The 22,264-nt window shown below is 40.3% G+C and overlaps 2 protein-coding genes across 2 annotated transcripts; both read right to left on the bottom strand.

Moving 5' to 3' along the window:
• Positions 1 to 4,773: 4,773 nt before the first annotated feature.
• Positions 4,774 to 5,875, bottom strand: hoxb8b (homeobox B8b). The gene is made up of 2 exons (XM_030775144.1): positions 5,449 to 5,875; positions 4,774 to 5,081 (listed from the first exon to the last, which is right to left on the bottom strand). Exons 1-2 carry the CDS (start codon positions 5,873 to 5,875, stop codon positions 4,774 to 4,776), a joined length of 735 nt encoding a protein of 244 aa, XP_030631004.1.
• A 3,005-nt stretch (positions 5,876 to 8,880) lies between these two features.
• ttll6 (tubulin tyrosine ligase-like family, member 6) lies at positions 8,881 to 17,328 on the bottom strand. The gene is made up of 13 exons (XM_030775143.1): positions 17,234 to 17,328; positions 16,025 to 16,124; positions 15,532 to 15,662; positions 15,203 to 15,359; positions 14,876 to 15,019; positions 14,494 to 14,579; positions 13,815 to 14,040; positions 13,286 to 13,464; positions 12,513 to 12,701; positions 12,095 to 12,263; positions 11,323 to 11,565; positions 9,716 to 9,992; positions 8,881 to 9,131 (listed from the first exon to the last, which is right to left on the bottom strand). Exons 2-13 carry the CDS (start codon positions 16,043 to 16,045, stop codon positions 8,881 to 8,883), a joined length of 2,073 nt encoding a protein of 690 aa, XP_030631003.1. The 5' UTR covers positions 16,046 to 16,124; positions 17,234 to 17,328.
• Between the last annotated feature and the right edge of the window lie 4,936 nt (positions 17,329 to 22,264).

Raw genomic sequence — 22,264 nt, 5'->3', positions numbered from 1 at the left:
AGGCCTATAATATCCCGGTAATTTGGTGAATGTAATTTGTACATTCAAAGACACCTAATAAGCAGCCTAAGCTATCCAGACAAAAGACCAAAAATTCGTTAGCTCTCCTTATTTTGGACAGCAGTTCATTGGCAACTTTCAGGCAGCCAGGAAAAGCAAACCCTCGATCTATAACAGCATTGTCGTTTTTGTCGTTTATTTAGTCTTTTCCAGTTATAATTACGCCTAAACATTTACAGTTTAATTCATGCCACGGAGCAGCACTCATCCAAAAAGCAAAACTTTGTGTTGAGAATGTGGAGGGTATTTATTGAATGACCGGATTCGCAAGGACTTAACATGAAAAAAAGGTCAAAAGGAAAGTGTCAGATTTTAAACAATTTGCCCGAGCAGTCCTGAGCAAAACCACGACAAAGACGAAACATTTCCGACGTTTATTGGGGCAATAAAGCAATATAACCCCACGCATCCGTGTTGCTATTCGGATCCACGGTTCCGTCATTGTGCACAACATCTGTGGACTGTGAGACTCACAGCTTAATCGTAATCTGTTCCTATTTTAGTTTAAAATGTAGAATGTAATAATATTGTACTGTTAATAAATAATTTTACTGTACAAGTTCTTGTTTCTCTATAGACTGTACTTCAATTCAGTGATGGGACTTCGTTGCGCCAACTGACAGGCATTCGATATCTGCGCTAAATGAAAATGTTTGTAAGTGAAATCACTTTAATTTGACTATTCATGAACATATGTACCAGTTCAAAAAGTTTTTTGTTTTGTTTAGTTTTGTCTTTTTGTGTGCGCAAAAAAAAACAGGGAGCCTTTTAAAAACTAGGTAATCCGGATAGGCTAAATAATCTGCTTAAATGTGTATGAGGTCTTTATTAAGGATGATAATGATACTTTCAAGCACAAGATGTTCCCTCATCTTACTTGAGCTTTTCTAGTCAAATTTTTAAGGAAATCCACAAGACCTGTAATGCACCGGAGTGTTTTTTTCGATACAGATTTCTTGTTATATCCGAACGATAATTGGTAATTGCATTAAGAGATGTTGTAACTGATTGGTGAGGGTATGTAATTTATGTTGAACGAAGAGAATTTAGTGTAAATTCAACGAAAATTTCACATGATCTCGGCTTACTGTGAGGCCCAGCCTGAATATTTTCTCCCAGACCTGTGCATCTTTACGTGGGGACACTGATTTGAGAGTTCACGTAGATTGGAGCTATGAGTCTCAGCTTCATACTGGTCTGTTAAATTATTTCGGTCTTTTACAGTGGTGTTAATACATATCAATATATTATACCTTTCTGCATATTTTAAAATCCGAAGATATTATTTAAAAAGCTAAATATATTATAGCTTTAGATAAGATATGCTTCGGCCAAATAACACTGACTTCAAAAAGCGATGTGCACACACAAAGCAACAGCAAGAAAAAAAGAAAAGGAAAAAAAGTAAAATGATATGATAAAAAAGGAAACGAACTTAACGAAGGAAAAGTTATATCTAACGTCATACAATGCATAGTGACCGTCTGTACCTGTCCGTTAGGTCTGTTCGATATTCTGACAGGGGTTCTGTCGCGAATCAGGTTGAGAAATCAATATTACAGGAAGATGTTTTCTTTATTAAAAAAAAATTAATTAAGCCTTCATCAAAAATAAAATGAAACAAAATAAATGAACAAGTATGAACACGTACATGAGGGAAATGCATAACCATGGAGTTTGAAGAGAAAATGGGGACTTGATACAATTTGTGAATAGAGACCACTGTCTTCCTTTGCATTGTGTCTGGCTGTATGTCTTTCTTTCCGTTCGTCTAGATACATTTCTATGACATGACTAAGTAATCGATTTTTGTTGCTGTTGTTTTTGTTCTTAGTTTAGTTTTCATATCGAACAAATTACAAAGTTGCATATTCTAACGTGCAAGTACCAGGCTGTCAGTGCCCCTTGCTCTTCTCTATCTAAATGCGCGTAAATGCTCTCCGTTGGCCGCCATGCAAAATAATCAAAATCAAAGAAAAACCAGATCAGCTAAATAAAATATCCCATGAAAACTGAATTCTTGTTTTACGTCTTAACATTGGAAACAGCCTGCATGCAGCTCCAACAGTCTAACAAATATTGAACAAATGCAAACTCCACAAGAACCATATTGCGTTTGGTTCAAACTGCGGTCTTACAAGTGCCTCATTCTAAATCTAATACACTGAGAAACTTAAACAAACGGAAGACCGGACGACAGTACATCGAATTCAGAAAATAAGTGAACACTATTTCATCTCGACATTAGGCTGCTAACAGTTTCAACTAAATTAGAAATGCTATATTAATACACTGGATCTGAATCTTCCCTTTTTGGATTTGTTTAGTCCTATTTTTCATGTAATTACATCAGTGCAAATAACGTCGTTGGGGGAAATCGAAGAAAGTCTAAATGGGGCCGGGTTACGTCAGTAGGGTTGAACTGGATGCTCGAGCGCGTTTGTTCTCACCTAAACACACAGGATGTGTAAGTTAGGAGGTGTAATGTGTGGCGCCGACTTTCACACTCCATGTTTTTAAAACCTGACAAATATTGAATCCACTGGCTTATGATTCATAATTCTTTATTGATTATTTGAGTTGAGCGGTTGACCTGTCTTCGGTTACACATGATATACCTCACAGAATGTGCCATTTTAAAAGACAGCTTCACTTATAATTGGAATTGTTCAAAACTGTGATTTGAAGACGGGTGCGTATTAATGTTGGAACAGTCAGTGATCATTACAATGGTAAAGTGGAAGACATCCTACTGAGTCAAGGGAAATCACTTGAGTGTAAGAAGGAATTCAGATCAATAAACAATTTACAAATTAGGCCAAAGTCATTCGCGTAGTCCAATTTGCAGCATGCGAGTTCAGCAAAAATAAATAAATAAATTCCAAAACTCCAAATCGTTTTCTTATTTCTTCGGCTGTAAACTTCTGCACCGCGGCTGTTATCATAACCTATTTAATATAGTATGTGACAACGCAAAATATGATATAGCCTAATGTGTGTTAGCACAGACCGATCTTAATCGGTTTTACAGTGAACGTCTTTAGTTCATTTGGTTTAAGAACGGTTGCCAGTTTTTGGGCCGACCCAGGCTTTAAAAACACTCAGTAATCAAATTTGGAAAACATTGTTTTGCCACGAAAATAGGTTAGAATCGTCACAAATGAAGAGAGGGCGGGAAAGGAACAAAAATAATCCATTTAACGACCAAAGTGAGCTACGTGTAGTGGAACTCCCATAATGAATCAGTGGTCATAATGAATCAGTGTGTTTTTTTCGGTAGATCCCAATTCTGGATTAAAACCTGGCCTAAAGCATTCCTAAAATCCTGGAATAAGATACACAATGTGAAATTCAGTTTGATTCAAAGGGCTAAAATGTTATGTTTCAAAGCTTCGTTCTTCGGCCCAAATGAACAATAACTGATTAAAGGAGTCACGTGCTTTCCTCAGCAGAGAGGACTCGAAAATGAAATCGTTGGAATAGGCTGAAAGACGTAACCATATTGGTTTGTTCGTCTCTTTGTAAATACGCTTGTCTGAACTCTGGTCCATGCTTGGTAGTTAAAATATTTAAATCTACAAGTTCAACGTTTTTTAAAGTCCCTTTCAGTGGAGCCAAAGGTAACATGGCTATTTCTCGCATACGCGTAAAGCGTTTAGTAAAACAGGACTGTTTTTGTCTGTTTTTACTGATGATTATTATTGTTGCTGTTTATGTTGGAAAATGAAGAATGAGAATCCGGGAAACGCCCACACACAAACGCCCTGGTCTTTATTTCCATACTAGTTTTTAAACCTCTGTCTTGCGTTCAAAATTACAGGCTAATTCATAAGCTAATTTTAGTCTGGCCTATATGCTCATATAGAGAGTTTTCCTCAGGTGCCGTTTATATAGGCGGTCAGCGGTCTGAGGACAATGTCTCAGAACTTACTTACACCGTATTAAAAGGGGATGCAGTTAAAAGACAACAAACAAAGACAAAGGATTCTCCTCTACAACTTTTATTGTACCTCACATCCTCTGCCACTTTCAGTTAAAGAAAGCAGAAACAATGCTTAGACAACGATCAAGTGCTTCTATTGTTTGAACAACACGTTTGAAAATGCATAGGATTAACAATTTAACACCAAATTTGTGCGTAAATGCATGCTCTCTTAGTAAAGCATTGCAAAAATTCATAATAGACACAATCACCCATAAAATAGGTAGTTTGGTTGTCAAGTTTTATGCCTAAACAAGTACTTTACCAGGTAGCCAAATGACAATATAAAGGTTTAAAAAAAAGTGCTTCTGTTTAGCTATAAACAGTAATACTCACTTCCGTCAGTTCTCTCCTAGGGTCAAATTAAACAGTTTATATAGGCTACATGGGGTTTAGACAGTGCTGAAAATGATTTACATTATTATAACTAACACAACACTATGCTTTGTATCTAAGAAATTAAATGAAGTGCCTTGTTCAAGTGTATGTTTATTTGAACAAACAAAGGAGCCAACCAACTTCACTGGAAAGTTGCTATTTACTTTTGATAGCTGTTCAAAAAGGATAAGGTTCCCCAACTCTGATATTATTGAATCTTTTCATTTTCTTTTTTTACAGACAGTAACTTCATATTGTTCCACGACATCAAATGCCTATTTTCGCTGTCTGTCTCTCTCTCTCTCTCTCTCTCTCTCTCTCTCTCTCTCTCTCTCTCTCTCTCTCTCAACAGTTTATTTTTTCTCAGAATCCTCTTCTTTTGACAGGTGCGTCTCTGTTCCCTGGACGCTTTCTCTTCTTTGTTTTTCGATCTCCTCTTGTTCCGCTTTGCTGCTAGGAAACTTGTCTTTATTATTCTCTTTCTTCCATTTCATACGCCTGTTCTGGAACCAAATCTTCACCTGTCTCTCAGTCAGATGGAGAGCGTGCGATATCTCGATTCGCCGCTTGCGGGTCAGGTAAGGGTTGAACAAGAACTCCTTCTCCAGCTCTAACGTCTGATAGCGGCTGTATGTCTGCCTGCCCCGCCTTCGCCCGGCAACTGTGAAACAAGATGCACAGCTTCAGAACAACACTCATGAAATGCCAGATATCCCATTAAAAGTTTTTTTGTCAGTTTCATCAGCGGAAGAGACCTTCTCTGAAACATGAAAAGCACTTCTATAACACATTGCGCCTGCAGGTTCACATTCTGCAGTCTGTCACACACAATTCCTTGAAGACGTTGTATACATGTTTATCCTTTTATGTGGATTACATGTCTGGGCAACTTAACTGCAAAAGTGGCCTACTTACTCATCTCATACATATTAAATAAAAGTGTCTATTGCGTTAGTGGGGTCATTTTGGTTATATTCGGTGTTTATGTATACTTATAAAAGATTTGTGTTTGGCAAGTTCATTCTCACCTTGAGGTCGCATCCAAGGGAAGAGTTGTGGCTGACATTGTTCCGTGCTCTCTGGGTCCTCGCTGATGATACAGTTTGCCTTTAAACCGTAGTCACCGAACTGTGCTAAATCCTGATCTTGGCTTCCGAAAATGGTTTGCCTCTGTAACGCTTCCTGTCCATAGAGGTTGCCCGCAGCCTCTCCGTGATATGTCACAGCGCACGGGTTTTGTTGGTAGGATGCGTGGGAGAGCGCTGAAGAGCCATTATGATAAAACTCGGATAGCTGAGTAGCGTGTTGGAAGGAAGATCCACTGTTATGACCATACAACACAGCTGGTCTGGTCCCAAAGTCCTGCGCATACCCAGCACATTCATAATAGCCAGGGCGCAAAGAGTCACTTCCTTTGAATTTACTAAAGAAAGAATTTATGAAATAGGAACTCATTTTCAGGTTTAAATATAGACTTCCCTTAAATATCTGTACCTTCAGGCGTTTACATGAACTGAATGTATTTTGCGTTGAGTCATGTATCTGTTATAAAAAATGTATGAGATTAGATGAGTTTGGCTGATCCGAAATTACGCACAAATTCCACAGACAGTTATTCCTGGAGGATTCTGTTGATGGTCTCCATGACTTTCCCGGCATAGTGGTTTTGGTGAGAGTCAAGGGATATACGTAGTTTTCCTCTTATCCTCTCCGGCATTTATTTTAGGTCCTGTTCAGAGTTAGGCGTCTATCGTTGATTCCATTTACCACTCGTTTCGGCATCTCCAAACTGACAAACCGCGGGCTTCTGGTAGGAGGCGTGTGAGAGAATGCTATGAAAAGAAAAGAGAGTGAGCGAGAGAGAGAGAGAGAGAGAGAGAGAGAGAGGGAGGGAGGGAGGGGTGAGACAGCGTCTAATCCAGCCGGGTATTGTGAATGAGAACAGCAATATAAGAACATGAACGTTCCATCCTTCTCTCCCCCCTCACTGTTTCTTAAAAGCTATTCGGTTAAAAGTCGGTTGAAGATCGCACGCCTTTCCCCGACACGTTCCATACCAAGAACAAAATACAGCACTCAGTACCTTCCTTCGGTTTTTAGATATGTGCCGTCAGCGCAAATTTAAAAACAAAGCAAACGTTTACTGAAATTTGGATTTATTGACACTTTGTACTTTGGACACCTTTTGAATCAGAATGCAAGTAGATTTATTGATGTGTACTCCTAAAGTTCAACGTGTCTTTGTAACGTATTTGTACCAATTGCGCATAGACAAACAGATGTAGCCAAGGCCCCCTGATTTTTTTTTAATATAAACACGTCTATATTTTTGTAACGAATTCAAAATACAAATGGACTGTTTAATTAGGTTAACTTACTTGCTGTCTAGCTACGGGTGCGTAATACAATTTTTCACATTAATAATCTTGAATCCGAACATTCTCAACAGAGGATTCGTTTTTATTTTAAATCTGGTCATAGTGCATCCCATTTAGGCTAATGAGCGGTCGGAACATTGGGCTTTTGTTTTGTGTGTCGAATTTCGCCGTTGTTCTTCGATATCTCAGCTGATTTTCACGAGAACACTGTCGTTCAAATATATCATTTAAAATACGGCTGGGAAATCCTCTCTCAATGTATGTGTGTGTATGTACAAAAAAACCCAGAACACAAATCTCTAAAGCAACGTTGCCACCTTGTGGTAACATTGGGTAAGAACATATGTGTTCGCCGAAAGGACACAATTACGCCATTCCAAAACCCGTTTCAAAAAAGGGTTGCGCTCAATTCAAATACTTATGACAGCAAAATGTTTAAATTTCCATATTATAATTAACGCAAAATAATTATGTAAGAATAATAATTACCACAATAATAAAATAAGTAGGCTACAACATTTTTTTTTCATTTGTGTACAAACTGGAGGAAAAAAATGAAAATAAGGTGTTAAAAAAACTGTCATTGTCCAGGATTCAATACTTATTCCATGAATAATAAAAAACAAAACAAGGTTGTTTTAGCAGGAAGATTTCTTTATAACACAAATAAGGAGTCTCCTGTTTCCACCCCCGCCTTTTCTTTATCGCTCTTCACGCTGAGAAATCTAATTAAAGTTTATTGCCGTCATATTATTTTATTGCATCACCCGAAAAAAAGTCTTCGCTTTCAGTACTTCTCCCATTTGGTCCACACGAAAAGTCTGGATTTTAGCTAATGGTTTTCATTAGGCAATTATTGCCGATAAAATGACGATAAAATGTAAAGGTGGAATTTTCTTTTTCATTTAGATGTCTGGTTTACACATATTCGAAACCGAAAGTAGGCTATATGCAATATCCAGCAATCCTTATACAACGAAATATGCGACTCTTTCCCGCGAAACCCCCACGTTGTTTTTCTTAATATTGTTACGGCATTTAAATGTATAACAATTCGCGTGTTTACCAAAAAAAAATGACTACACTTAGAATAATTCACAGCCCTGAAATCAAGGTGACGCAGGCGTTATATCGTGCAAAAAGATTAAGAAGTAAAACATGAAACTTGAAAACTGGCTCTATTTTTTTTTAACTCTTTTAACTCGAAAAAATAGTCGTAGGACAGTAAAATTGATCGGCCAGTATGTAATATATATATATATACACATACCCAAAATGTATTATAAAATTAAATTAAATAATCCAAGTAATTTTATGCTTTGTTTAATATCAAATGGCACACAATATGCATTTATACATGTATTCAAAATAAATCTTTAAAATTAAAAGTGGTTAGATTCTTCAGTTTTTCAGGAAACCCCCCGCCCCCCCCCCCCCCCCCCCCACAAAGTTTTACAAAAAGTCTTTGCTACTGCTGTGACTATTTTCAGAATCCTGAACAAAGACGGATGTCCAACATCAAACCTTTCACAGAACACAAGAACTGCAGAGACTTACAGAAATATTCTTTTGCATGGGTACCAAATCAGTGCATGTATAATAATAATAATAATAATAATAATAATAATAATAATAATAATAATAATACTTTTAAAATGTGCATACTTTTGAGAGAAAATTAATGGCTAAGATATTGATTCCTTGAGGCAACATGTGAAATTTCACATTGATCAAACCCCCCTTAAAACACCCAGAGCATTAAAAGAAAGAAAGAGAAAAGAAAAAAAAAAAGGAACAAGGATGCTTACCATTGCCAAAACCTCATGTAATTTCCCACATAGCAAAATAAAAAAACACTCAAATCACTGCCCAGCGAAAGGCAAAAATCAAACACTTTACAACAGCACTGTAAAAAAAACGTTTTCATTTATGCCAAAAGCAAAAGAAGCAAGAGGGAAATGTAATTTGGAGGACGGATAGAGTAATCACATTGAGGAGGATGGCGTGCATTTCTCTGTTGGCTGTGAACAGTTTTTTTTTTAAGGGCCAGCGCCCTGGTCCGCGTTCGCGTCGTTGTCGTCGTCAGCGGCTCGGCTTGTGTGCGGGGATTTTACGGGAGGGCCTGCGGAGGCCGGGGGGGACGTCCGGCCGGGGGACCAGGGGGGCAGGGGTGGAGATGATGAACAGGCTCTGCAGGGTTTGGAGGTCAGATGACACAGGAGCACACTTCAGTTTTCCAGGGATGGGCTGCGGTACGCCAGGCGCGGCCCGAGCCCTCAACTCGGCTACAGAGGAGCTCACGCAGCTCGGACGCCCGGCAAGACAAGGACTGACTGGAACGGAGATAAAGAGAGAGAGACATAGAGAGACAGAGAAACAGAGAGAGAGAGACAGAGAGAGAGAGAAAGAGAGAGGGGGAGAGACAGAGAGAGAGAGAGAAAGAGAGAGGGGGAGAGACAGAGAGAGAGAGAGAAAGAGAGAGGGGGAGAGAGGGAAGGAGAGAGAAAGAGAGGGGGGGCGGGAGAAGAGAGAGAGAGAGAGAAGGGAAAGGAGGAGAAGTCATTATATCTTGATAGGATTAAAGTAGAACAGAACAGGAGGGATTCTGGGGTGACTTTGTTGCTGTGGAGACATGCTTGTTATTCTCTGATTTGCCCCAGTGACACTAGTCTTGAAAAATAAAACTGAAGCTGAATTAGTTATGCAACGTAAAATCTTTCAGAGACAACTGACATCAAACGCTCCTTCAAACTACTGTTAAAAATTAAGTGGAGGGAAAAACCGTTTTACACTCATCAAAATAAAGAATAAAAAAAAAGTTCAGACTATTCGATCATGTGACAGGAAAAGAGGATCTGTAGAAGAGAGATGTCTGAGCTACTCATAGTAAAAGTTCTGTCGGTTCTGGAACGCTCACATGTCCACGGGTTTCGCTGGGCGCTGGCCGTCCTCCTGAAGCTCATCCCGCTCTGGGCTTCGCCGTCTGCGGCCGTCTCCTGGTACGCGGCGTGCTGGAGGACGGAGGGTTCGCTGAGGATGAGCCGAGGCTGACCCTGGTCCAGAGAGGGCCAGAGCGTCCGCTGATGGAGGACCTGGGCCCTCTGCAGACAGGCTTTGGCCCCGGCGTGAACCGGTCGCTCGGCCAGAGTGCAGAGGGCTTTCTGCCTTCGAGACATCTCTGCAAATGACTCCAGCTGCACAGAGAGAAAAGAGGCGCCGTGAAACAACCTTTTAAGACCGCTCCCGACCCGAAAAGAAATCACACCCAATAAAAGAACAAACAAAAAATAGAATCATTGCACAGATCTGGCTGTGCACTCTGCAAACACTGCACTGTACACTTATTCAACCTTGAAACCGATCTTTTGAATGTGAAAATGTCACAGGCTTGCAATGATTACATGATCTCCAGCTGGGAGTGTATGGTTAGAAATATGTCACAGATTCCTTGCAGTTGTGTCTCATCACGTGTTCTTTTTTTTTTTCATTAAAACTGTGTTTTCATTTTAAAAAAAAATAAACAAATCCTCATATTTTTGGCAGAACATTGGTGGAGCCATCAGAGTTGGTGACAGCCCCATCCTAAAGGTTTATCATTTGAATTCAAGGGTGGACACCAACGTGTGACGGTCTGTCAGAGCCACGGGACCAGAGGTGGCAAACGCTCCACCAGCAAAACCACATCGTTTACCACACGAGACGGTCCGACCCCACCAGGTCAGATTCATAGTATCACGGCCTAGTTCTCTCTCTCCCCTACCGCTGGTCATTTTTGTGTTACTGCCTGGTTTCCTCTGCTTCCACATCTTACCATATCATTAGTTGCACCTTGTCGAATCAATCTAGTCCTGCTCTGTTTTGCATAGATGCCCCTAGTTTTCCCTGGTTTAGTTGTGTGGCATTGTATTGTCAATGTGCTGTGAAGCCTGTAAGTTCCAGGAACTGGTTGTTTTGTTCATATAAACTGAACTAACCTACGAATGTATCCAGAATCTCCTTCGGCCCGTGACAAATAGCCAGTCAGCTGCTACAGCTGTTCTATCATACCTCTATTTCTTACCCTGTTTTGTTGTATTTAGGTATTAGTGTGTGAGCTACTAGACACCGGAATTTCCCCAAGGGGATGAATAAAGTATCTATCTATCTATCTATCTATCTATCTATCTATCTATCTATCTGTCTGTCTATCTATCTATCTATCTATCTATCTATCTATCTATCTATCTATCTATCTATCTATCTATCTATCTATCTATCTATCTATCTATCTATCTATCTATCTATCTATCTTTCTACACCTCTTGGGTATTCTCATAACTAATCAAATTGGGTTTGTGGGGATTTAATTTTCCAAAAAGAATGAAAACGGTGGGGGAAATAGATTGCAGGGCATGATTTTGTTTTTTTTACATAAATTTGTACAGTTATAATGTTATGTCATTGATCACAACTGCTTTTTTTTTTTTTTTCCTTGTGATTACCGGGACCCTCGACACAGACAGCCTGGTTATTTAGCTCCTGTACCTTGTTGTTGGGCTGATCGGGGCGGTTGTGCGGAAGCCTGCTGGTCTGCTCACACGAGGGGTTGGCCGGGTGGGTGGGAGGATGGGTGTTCTGTAGGAGCCTGTACACCTGGTCTATCACTCCCAGTTCCCTCAGCAGGCTCTCTCGCTGGATCAGCCCACTTACCCTCTCATCCTCCTCTTCCTCTGACAGCTCCAGCACGGGCGTGCCGCTTCTGGTAGTTGAGGAAATGGGAGGAACCGTCTGCAGCTAGAAAAGGAGTTCGCCATTGGAAAGCGGACCATGTGCACCAGTTACATTAACACTGCCAGCAGGATTAGACTAGCGTGGGTAATTATTCATTTGGAGGGACAGTCTCCCGCAGGACTTAATTTGAGTCCTAATTCAGCGCACGTGAGTTTAATATTCAGAAGCTCCTCGGGATCCTGATTAGCTGAGTTAGATATTTCTTCATGAGGGAGACTGAAATAAAATGCTTCCATAAACCCTGCTGAGCCTCCAGGGGAGAACTGCCCACAACTTATTTATGTAATTACAACCAGAAGATCTGGCTCCCTCTGGTGGCATACTGAAATCATTACACTGTGCATCTTGTATTGGATCAAATTTATCTGTGAAATTTTCTATGACAGTTCTATCGTTCCATTAATCCTAATCACCACAAAAAAGGCAAGTGATTTTTCTTATGCTAATTAAAAACATTAAAAATGCTTATTTAAGAAAACAGATATGGACACAGATAGACGCTGAGGTTTAAATTCTAGTGACTCACAGTGAGAGAGTGTGAGCTGGAATTGGGCTGCGGGTGAATGACTGGTATTCTGCGTGGTTTAGCTCTCTCTCTCTCTCCTGCAGATTCGCCCTGCAGATCCCGCCTACGGCTCCCCTTCTTCTCTCTGTCCTTCTGCTCCTGCTTCAAACGCAGCTCCTGTAACTGCTGCCTACACATACACACCCACACACACACACACATGTACACATACACAAACACAAACACGGACACACACACACACATACAAACACACATACAGACATAGACACACACACAAACGCACAAGAAAGAAAATACAAACTCAAGTGAGGATGAATTTTTAATATATGAAAAGCATGAGCCTTATGCCGCCTCACACTTGTGCACAGTACACGTGTATGTGGGAGGTTTGGTGTGACTGAATTAGCTGAGCGCTTACCTGGCACATTCCTCTCGGGCTTTGGAGGCAGCTGTCTCCTGGAACAGAGAGCTGCTGTGTTTGAAGTATTTCTCGTACACCTCGCCACCTTCCCGAGGGAAGATCCGTCGGAAACCTCCCAGGTGCTTGTCTTCGTATTTCTGCATCTGCTCCATGCTGGCGGCCTGGCACTGCCGCAACTCCTCGCTCCTGACGCCAGGCAAAAGGTCACGATCAGACCCCAGAACTCACACCGCAGCGGCATTAATGCATTTATACATGCTTATTCATACTATTTAATCCTTCTCCACGTTTGTTCCTTTATGACGACATGACAGAGGTACTTGGATCATTTAAACTAAATTATGAATTTGACTTAAGTAAAGACATATTAGAGTTCATATAATCCACATTCACAAGAGTGAATACAGTTATAGGTGTTTGCAAAAATGTGGGTGATAATGGATATAAACAAATATGAAATGAATTTAGGGAAAGTTTTTACTCTAGGATAACACTCACAATTCAGCTGTGTATACCGTTATATCAGTTTTTTAAAGGAAAAAAAGCAGCTTTCGACTAGCTTTAAATAAATTCACCCTCTGTCACCAACGTTGGTCCTAAATTACTATGTTTCAAAGATGGTTTACTTCACAGCACAAAATGTGAAAACAAACAAATAAACAAACAAACAAATAAACAAACAAAAAACACCAACAGAAGTTTCAGCACCTCTCGAAGCACATACTCTGGAGCAGACAGTCTAGTCTGTCCTCGTCTGTCCTCTACTCTACCTGGCCTCCCTGGAGCGATTCTGCTGGAGCCTCTCTTTGACTCTGCGCTTCTCTTCCTCCGTGATCTTGCGTCGGTCGCAGGCGCCCAGATTAATTAACACCAGGGAGTCGTACAGCAGCCCGTCCTTCACCTCTCTGTCCAGGTGTGAGTCGGTGGTGAAGCTGGGCGAGTGGTTGACCTGGTCACACACATAGAGACGAGGCTTAAGTCTCCTGGCAAGCTCCTGCTCATTTAACTAATCACTGTTTTTAAACAGAGATAAAATATCACAACAAACAATATTGTCATCATGCACAAGGCTGGGCCTCTGTATGGGTGCAGTTAATACGGTCTGTGGGTCTAAGATGGCAAGGTTTCTGTTGGGAGAATCGCTGTTCTTCTTTTCCCTTAATCACAAACACTTGAAGTCACAGTAGGTGTAACCTATGTCTTCCCTATGGACGCGGCTGATTTGGTCTATGAGGTTAGTGGTACAGTGTAAAGTGTTTGAATAAATGAAAACCGAGCCCTGACAGAGCAGGTCCTGACCTCCAGAAGCCAGGGTTTGAGCCTGTGGTCAAGCAGCACGTCGAAGCCGAGGATCTCGAAGCAGGCGCTCCCTGAGGCGTGGTTGGGGAAGCAGGTGTGGTAGTTGTGTTTAAGGATGGGATGGGCGGAGATCAAGGTCTTAATAATTACATCTTCAATATCTGCCCACATCTTGTCTGTGTCATAGCACATAGACTCCAGGTGCTTGCTAAAGGTGGACAATTTCCTGTGAAAGAATGAATGAATGAATGAATGAATGAAGAGAGAGAGAGAGAGAGAGAAAGATAGATAGATAGATAGATAGATAGATAGATAGATAGATAGATAGATAGATAGATAGATAGATAGATAGAAAGAAAGAAAGAAAGAAAGAGAAAGAAAGAAAGAGAAAGATAAAATAAATATAACATACACTCAAAACTGCCCAATATATTTAAACTTATATGATGTTGTCATGTTAGATGGAAGTACTGCAAGTTTTCAAGCAGCATCCTGTCATTGTGACAGATCATTTAAATACTACTTTGTCACAGTTTTGCACTTTCAATTGAAGAGAAACAACAGGGAGTTGCAAAAAAAAAAGTTCTAGAGCTGCATGTAGAGCTCAGTTCGGATAAACCAATGAAAAGCCAGCTCCGCTCCATCAAGCCACTGGGACAGACTAACGCTGAGAGAGTACCTTTTGCTGCCTGTGTCATCATCGCGTACAAAATTCTCGCTGTGCTTGTTGATGGCGTAGTTGGTAAGATGCATGCACACGTTGTCCTTTACAGGACAAAACAAGGAGAGAAAAAAGAGGAACAGTGTCAGTGCATGCAGAAGCCAAGAAAATATTACACCTCTAATTCAGCGCAGAGGCAATATGTTATATTATAGACTTTATATTATTTTACTGGAACGCTTCCCACTGCGTTAGGCGCACGGGAACTGTTTGAGTTATCAAGTTACGCTCAGTGCCGACATACAGCACTGAACACATCAGACCGTAGGACAACTCAAAAGCATTCAGATATTTCGTGTTCAGTCCTATGGCTGTGTGTGCGATTGGAGACTGGACTCACCAGATTGCTGTTTGTGGGCTCACAGTACTGTGTGGTGCAGAACCGAGCCAGCCCCTCTTCGTACATGAAGATGCGGAACGGGTCGCAGCTGGTCACCAGCACATAGATACGCAGGTCAAACTTGAACCCATCAATTATGAACGGCTATGGGAACAAAAAAAAAAATTCTGACGTTCGGTCATTTTTTTTGAACAGGCAATTCTTCTAAATATTTAGATTAGTCTATACAGTCTATAGTCTATAGTCTTTCATTTACGATTAAGTTATTATCTGTTTTCTCTTAAAGTAGATATAGTTCAAGAGAGCATCCATTGATAGTGGTCTCACCTTGGATACATACACCTGGCAAATCATGTGTTCCCCTGGATGAATGTCCTTATTGGACTTGGTGAGAAAAATACCACGGCCTTGGCAACCTGAATCTGGCTTGCAGATGAAAGTCTTGTGCTTTTTGGCTCTGGTATAAGCCTGAAAGTCACTGTAACTGCACAACAATATTTCAACAGTGAAGGTCTACTGCTGCTGCTGAAGGGTCACATGACTATGCGACTATCGCTTCTGCTACTCTTCTAGTTCTACTATAAGTGCTACAACATTAATTCTACTGTCACTACGTCCATAACCCTTGCCTCAGTGAAATGTGCTGCAGAACTCACTCGGCTGGCAGGCACCACGTGCGGGGGAAGATGTTGTAGTCTTTGGGGAAGAGCTTTGACATGCGATTCAGGTTACGAGCAAGCAGATCTTTCCTGCAGATCTCACTCATGCCTGGAAAATGGTTGATTTTCTGCGTTTAGGGACAAAAACACATTGAGGTGCATGTCCTCGAGAACGTGCAGTCAGAGAACATAAACAACAACAACAACAACAACAATGATAAGGATGATGAAGATAATAATAATAATAATAATGATAATAATAATAATAATAATAATAATGAGTAATGATAAGAGTAGTAATAATAATAATAATAATAATAATAATAATAATAATAATAATAATAATAATAATAATAATGAGTAATGATAAGAGCAATGATAAGAGTAATAATAGTAGTAGTAGTAATAATAATAATAATAATAATTATAATGAAACACCCAGAGACTGCGGGTCAAAAGGAGAAGCGACAGGACACTGAAAGATACGGACCTGATAACGTTTCATGTCCATGACTCTATCCAGAGACACAGAGTAATCGGTCCAGTACAAAGTCCACTCCTCTCCCTCTGCAGCCTCTCTGAGGCCGTATCTGTGGGCCGCACGCCGCACTTACAACAGGGAGAGGAAACCATTATAACAGCAGAAACCGCTGCTTAATTAATCCCTGAACATTAAAACCTATTAAAAGCTTCATCACCGCGCCACTTGTCCTCTGAGAAGTCGGCTAAACAGTGAATGTGATGTGTGTGTGTGTGTGTGTGTGTGTGTACAGTGTTTTACATTTAGAGAGAAAGATACTCACCACTCTCATATTTACAGTTGGTGAGATTGATCCACAGTCATCTGGAAGAGAAGGAGACAGACATATGGACAGACATGTGCCTCGCTCTCAACTCCCAACTTAGCTTATCTTAGCTTATCTTCTCCAGTTTCCTCATTTCCAATATATGTTTACGAGAGCACAAAGAAGAAAACCACTCCGGATCTACAGAGATGACAGCCTACTATTCATTTCACTGGTTGTCTGTTTAAAATATGATTGACAGTTTTACATGGTTTCAGTTCAGTTCATGCCCCTTGTGTCAGCTGCCCTCAGAGCTTCATAGACTAGAGTGAAATCAGTTCAGTGCACTGCCTTGTCCCTCTGGGCCTACATTACTCTCCTCACTGCACTGTTATTTCCTGTGGTTCAACACTCATTATCACAGTCCTACAGAAAAAAAAAATCAACGATATCATGCCAAAATACCCAGTGACGAGTTTTAAAAGTTAATAAATGTTACACAATAGGTGCTCAAATTGAGTCTTTAACAGTTGTCAGCATCAGTTAGCACTAGGTTGACATCTTACGGCTTCCTTTGTCAACCAACCACATTCCGTTTTCGACTGGTTACAGAACGCACATATCTATTTCCCAGTTTAAAAACTGGCCTCTCATTAAGATCAAAGGCAGCAGGATTTCAGCCTTTCAGGACTGGACTGGACAACACCCCTTGTTTACACTTTACACCGTCATAAACTTTTCAACTCTAATTATAAACGTCACTGAAACAATCTAAAAGATGAATATGAGTATAAATTAGAGGGGGTATGTGGTCAGACACCGCGTTCGAGTACATAAAGATAAAATCCAAACCTAAAAAAAATTCAAAAATCAAACACGGTGATTATAGTCTGAAATTATCTTAAACAATTTACCTCTTCTTCTTTTTCTTTTTCCTCTTGTTCTCCGTTAACGGGGGAGTCGGACTGGAGACCTCAGGCTGGCTGTCACTCCCCCAACCTTCACCCTCTTCCCCTGCCTCGTGCTCAAATTTAATCTCTTCATCCTCACAATCTGCCAGCAACTCCATTCTGACGGAGAGATCAATACAACTGCCGTCAACAGCAGTAGATAAATACACATGCATGGCAAGCAATTATTGAGCTGGTACGGTGATATAACAAACAGAATACTGAGGGATGTTATAGCGTAGCTATGATTGTTCCATGTCACAATCCCCACAATGAAACTCAATCAACTATATCGTAAACACAGGTTGTAAGTCTGCAAAGAGGGGCTTAGCATCACGTTTCTGTCTCCATTTCCCTTGTTGAGTGAGTACTCTATCTGTCACCATGTCACTCCACAGAGGGCACCCATGCATAGCCATGTGAATACAGGCTACAGAACTTAGGTGGACTGCTTTTCACAAGAGCATTTGGAGACATCTGCAAGTTTCATTTTTTTTTATATTTATATATATTTCAACAGTCTAAGGCTTCAGACATTCATTTTGGTCCTAAGGGTACGAGATACAGTGACTGCTAACAATAAAAGAAGCACTTAAGAAAATGAGGGATTCAAAGAACATTGAAATGTGATTCCTGAACTATTTAACAGAGGGGTGATTAAATGGAGCATGGTTTTGAGGAGCTTAAAGGATGAAAATAGTTCAGCAATTTCCGGATGTTTCATGGGGAGCACTCCGAAGGCCTTGTGGTCAAAAGTACACACGCTTCAACCATGTTGTTTTTTTTTACATTGCTTCAAGGAGCAAAGCAAAACAGATGAGCAACTCTGAACCAAGTGATTGCAACACATCAAACTAACACAGGCGATGTCATCAAGAACAGCCAGTCAAAAACCTCCGAGAAAGGAACGCTAAGGTTGTGTTTTAGAGCAAATGCCCCTTACTTTACCCTAGACTGCTCTTTTATTGGTGAGGGGGTAAAAATAGAAAAACTCACAGGATCAGATGAGTGATCCTCAACCCTGCACTCTGCAGACAAGCACATGCAGACAAGAGAATGCATGGTATAGGCCAAGCGTAAGCACCAGGCCTGAGCGTTTGTTTACTGTAGTGAAGTGAAGGGGTTCTAACATACCTCAGGTCCATTCAACCCTGCAAAGGGGCAAGGTAAACGTAAAGGCACAGAGCACAAAACAGATAAACACGAAGCCATTCTGAGCGATCCACTCTGGCCTGTCAGTGCCCACACTGAACTTCAGCATTCATTGAATGGTTTGATGGGAGATTCTGGAAAGACGCATGAAAGTTTTTTTTTTGTTTTTTTTTAACAACCAAACTCAAATTAATGGAACTTCTTGAGCAATAACTGGCGTCAAAGCCCTAAAACGGTTTCAGATACTTGCAGAATCTATGCGGTCAAGGCACAACGAAAGTGGACGAGAAACCGACCCGGCACCCTATTAAGGCACATGTTGGCGTTTCTTTTATTTTGGCAATTACATATTCCAGTTACAGAGCCTAACCATTACATGAGCCGTCAATGCCTGGGTCAGGCCGAGGTCGTCTCCATAGCGAGTGTCTAGGGCTGAGTGCCGGTTAAGCAAAAGAGAGAAGGGAGATCCCTTCAGGCCGCAGGAGGCGACGGTGCCAGGTAACAGTATTCTGATCCAATGATCTGGATAATCCTGACCGTGAACTCTCGCCACCGAGCTGAGCTCAAACGGCCCACTGACCTAACCTGGGTGTAATGTTACCACGTAATATTCTAGAATCTGCTTCATACAGGCCTCTGCAGTCCTTGTACCACAGCTCTGATCCTTGGATTAAGTCTAGTTCGTGTAAATGTTGCATTTGTTAGTTACTAATTTGTATCACTATTGCATTTATATTTGCATTTATTTATTATATAGAAAATAAACATACATTGAAAAATAGAAGAAAAAAAATACAAACATAAACTTGCAAAAGATAAATAATGTAGAAAAAAAAATAATATGCTTTTACTTAGAGAGTCAGTCTTACAACACTGCACCAAAAGCATCACGGACAAGCACAGATTCCACGTGGTATATTTTATGCATTCTGATTATATACAAATAGCCTATACCAAAAGGCACACTCTACTTACCAGCAAAACAAAAAAACTAGACACTCCTCTGTGGTACGTTTCTGTGGTATGTTTCATTTCAGTGGCTTTTTTTTGTTTTTGAAACCTTTGAATGTGGGGGCAAAGGGGACTTATGAAACATAACTGATTTCTGTGGGAGCACTGACCTGTTAAGAACAGCAGTAATCTGGCAACGCTCGGAAAGGACTCCTCTGATGTCTCTAAGACTCCAAAGATGATCCTGCACTCCCTCGTCAGTCTTGTCTGTTTAGGCGAACATCGGCCTGTCCAGCTGAGTCCACCACTCTGCGCCTCATGTCCGTCTCAGTGATGACCTGTAATCCCTGACAAAAAGGAACAAATTCGTTTCCTCTGTGTTGGGCTGATCCATCTCAGATAGGCTTACATCTTGACACACTGCACCGAATAGGTCGAATGACAAGTTACAAGTCCCAGAGACATAAACTTGATACGTGTAAAGACACGGAAAGAATAATGAACAGGAGTCAAGCCAAAATCCAGAGAGAGGGATAATCCCTCATACGTGTTAAAGGCAATCAGAGAAGTGGTTTGGCATCCCTAATGGTCGAAGTCTGTGCGGGGATATCACATATGAAAATGACCTGGCTCGCATCAGAACGGAGTTTGATATATTAGTGAGAAAAAAATAACAATGTCTCACTGAATGAGAGTAAATAGGATTAATTGTGAACGAGGTATGAGGTATCTAGATGTGTATTAGAAATGTACTTGATTCATTTTGAGACGCCATACAAAACACTCGCTATGCACGCTTGCACAATCAACGGGCAAAACCCAACAAAAAATAAATAAAAATAACGGGAGAAAAGCTGTAGATAATTTTGTTCAATGGGTGGAGAAATTCCAGCAAAAGAAAAAAAACAGGTACATTAGCCAAAGGAGGAGGAAATTAATCAGTAAACTACAAAGTCTCTGTTGTAGTCTAACCTAAAGACAGAAAAGTAGGCATTATATCAGCAAAACGAACAACTGAAAAGTGTCACATTGTCTTGTCATCACGTTTAAGAGACTTCCACCATCAGCGACAGCGTACTACAGTGTGTTCTATGAACTATAGTCAACAGTGGTTTTAAACGTTCTTCGAGACAGCACTGAACTTTAATGTTTTAATATCAGAAGTTGATGTAACAAAATATTTCCCACAGTGACTTGCAATCAACGACTTGGGAACGCTGTGACGACGTTTTGCAAATAAAAGGTTTAGAGCATTTCCAATAACTGCCTTTACACCACAGTGCAACGTACAAATAAAACCATGACAATGTGATTTAGATTTGCCGAAGTTTGCTTCTAACCAGCGAAACTTTCAAGAAAGTTTGCCTCAAATCAAGACGCCTGTCACTGACACTTTGACGAAGCATCAACTTTTACAGCAAAATACGCTATCACGTAAATAATCGTCAAGCAAGATAAAATGTCACTTAAATATTGATTACTAAAATAATGTATTCGTAAACAAGCATTTCATGTCGCTTCAACGACAGAAACTGTAGCGTGCATAGCCCTAACGAGACTCAGTTGCTATGGCAACTCAACGCTAAAAATGATAAACAGATTAGCAACCTCTTTGGTAAGCTTAACTGTTAGCTGTCAGTACCCGAGATATTTCTATAGAAATACGACACAAACACTTAACAGAAAATACCCACCTCTTGCAATGAAATAAAAACAGCACGAACTATATCGCTAGTGCAATAGGGATTTGTAAAGGCAGCCAGCCTTCCAACCTCTTCCCAGTTAGCTTTTGTTACTCTGTGTTGCAGGTCAAGCGAACGCTTTGGCATCCAATCACTTCACGGTATGGGTTCTTTTATTTTGATTGGCTCCTGGCTTGAGGACTCACTAAAAGTCACCTAAGTGTTCTCCACTTATACCCAAATTTACAAGAGATATTAACCTGTGATATTTTCCTGATATCGTAAGGCTAACAAAATCTTCCGTGCATGACAAATGATGTAGCGAAGTCAGCTGATCAGTGTGAAGCGTGCTGCTGCATCGGGTTGAACAGAACGTGACTAATTGGCTTGAGAGCCTTTAATTGATGTCACCTAACACCACGACAGAAAACCAACGCGACATCTCCGTCCGCTCCGCATTGTTCTTGCTGTAGTTTTGTGCCTAGTTGTACAAATCGTTACCTTGTCCTCAGAAAAAAAAAACAAGTCCTTGTTAACAATAACAAAAAGAGACAAAATTTTTGGTCTTTTTATTCAACTGACTTTTTGTTTTAATCTTTCAAGTAAAACAATGTGGAATTACAAGGGAACAAAAAAAGGAATGTAACAAATTAAAGACAAAATCAAAAAAAAAAAAAAAAAAAGGAAAAAAACAAAATAAAACAAAACAAAAACATAAGACCGTCACCATAGTTTTACCCATTCCCTCAAACATCACTCTCCCCAACAAGCAAGGATAAAGACAAGCAACATTACAGATGAACTGAGTGCCAGTTTTTTTTGTTTTTTTTTGGCAAAGCTATTTTTTCCCCAAAAAAAGTTCTGTCAGGTGCTTTTTTTTTGTTTGTTTTTAAGGTGAGTCCTTTAATTTAAAAAGGAACAAATGAGAGAAAGATGGTGACAACTGCAAAATTACATTGACAATGCACTTTAAATTTGGTTGCATTTATACATAAATTCACCTCTTGATTTTTTTTTTTTTCCTCCTCCGCCAACGTTTAGCACTAGAAATGTCCGCCACTCAAACTCAATTTCCTTAACCAAAGCGAACGGGGATTCCCACCCACCCACGTGAACAGGCACTCTCTCATTCTCTCGTTTTATCACACCGATTCAAGATTCTGTCAAGATAAAAATTTAATGACAAAAAAGTAGACCATAATGACCGAAG

The sequence above is a fragment of the Chanos chanos genome, chromosome 5, assembly GCF_902362185.1.
Source record: "Chanos chanos chromosome 5, fChaCha1.1, whole genome shotgun sequence".
Taxonomy (NCBI): Eukaryota; Metazoa; Chordata; class Actinopteri; order Gonorynchiformes; family Chanidae; genus Chanos; species Chanos chanos.
The sequence above is the reverse complement of the archived record's forward strand: the minus strand, read 5'-3'. Positions and strand labels throughout refer to the sequence as shown.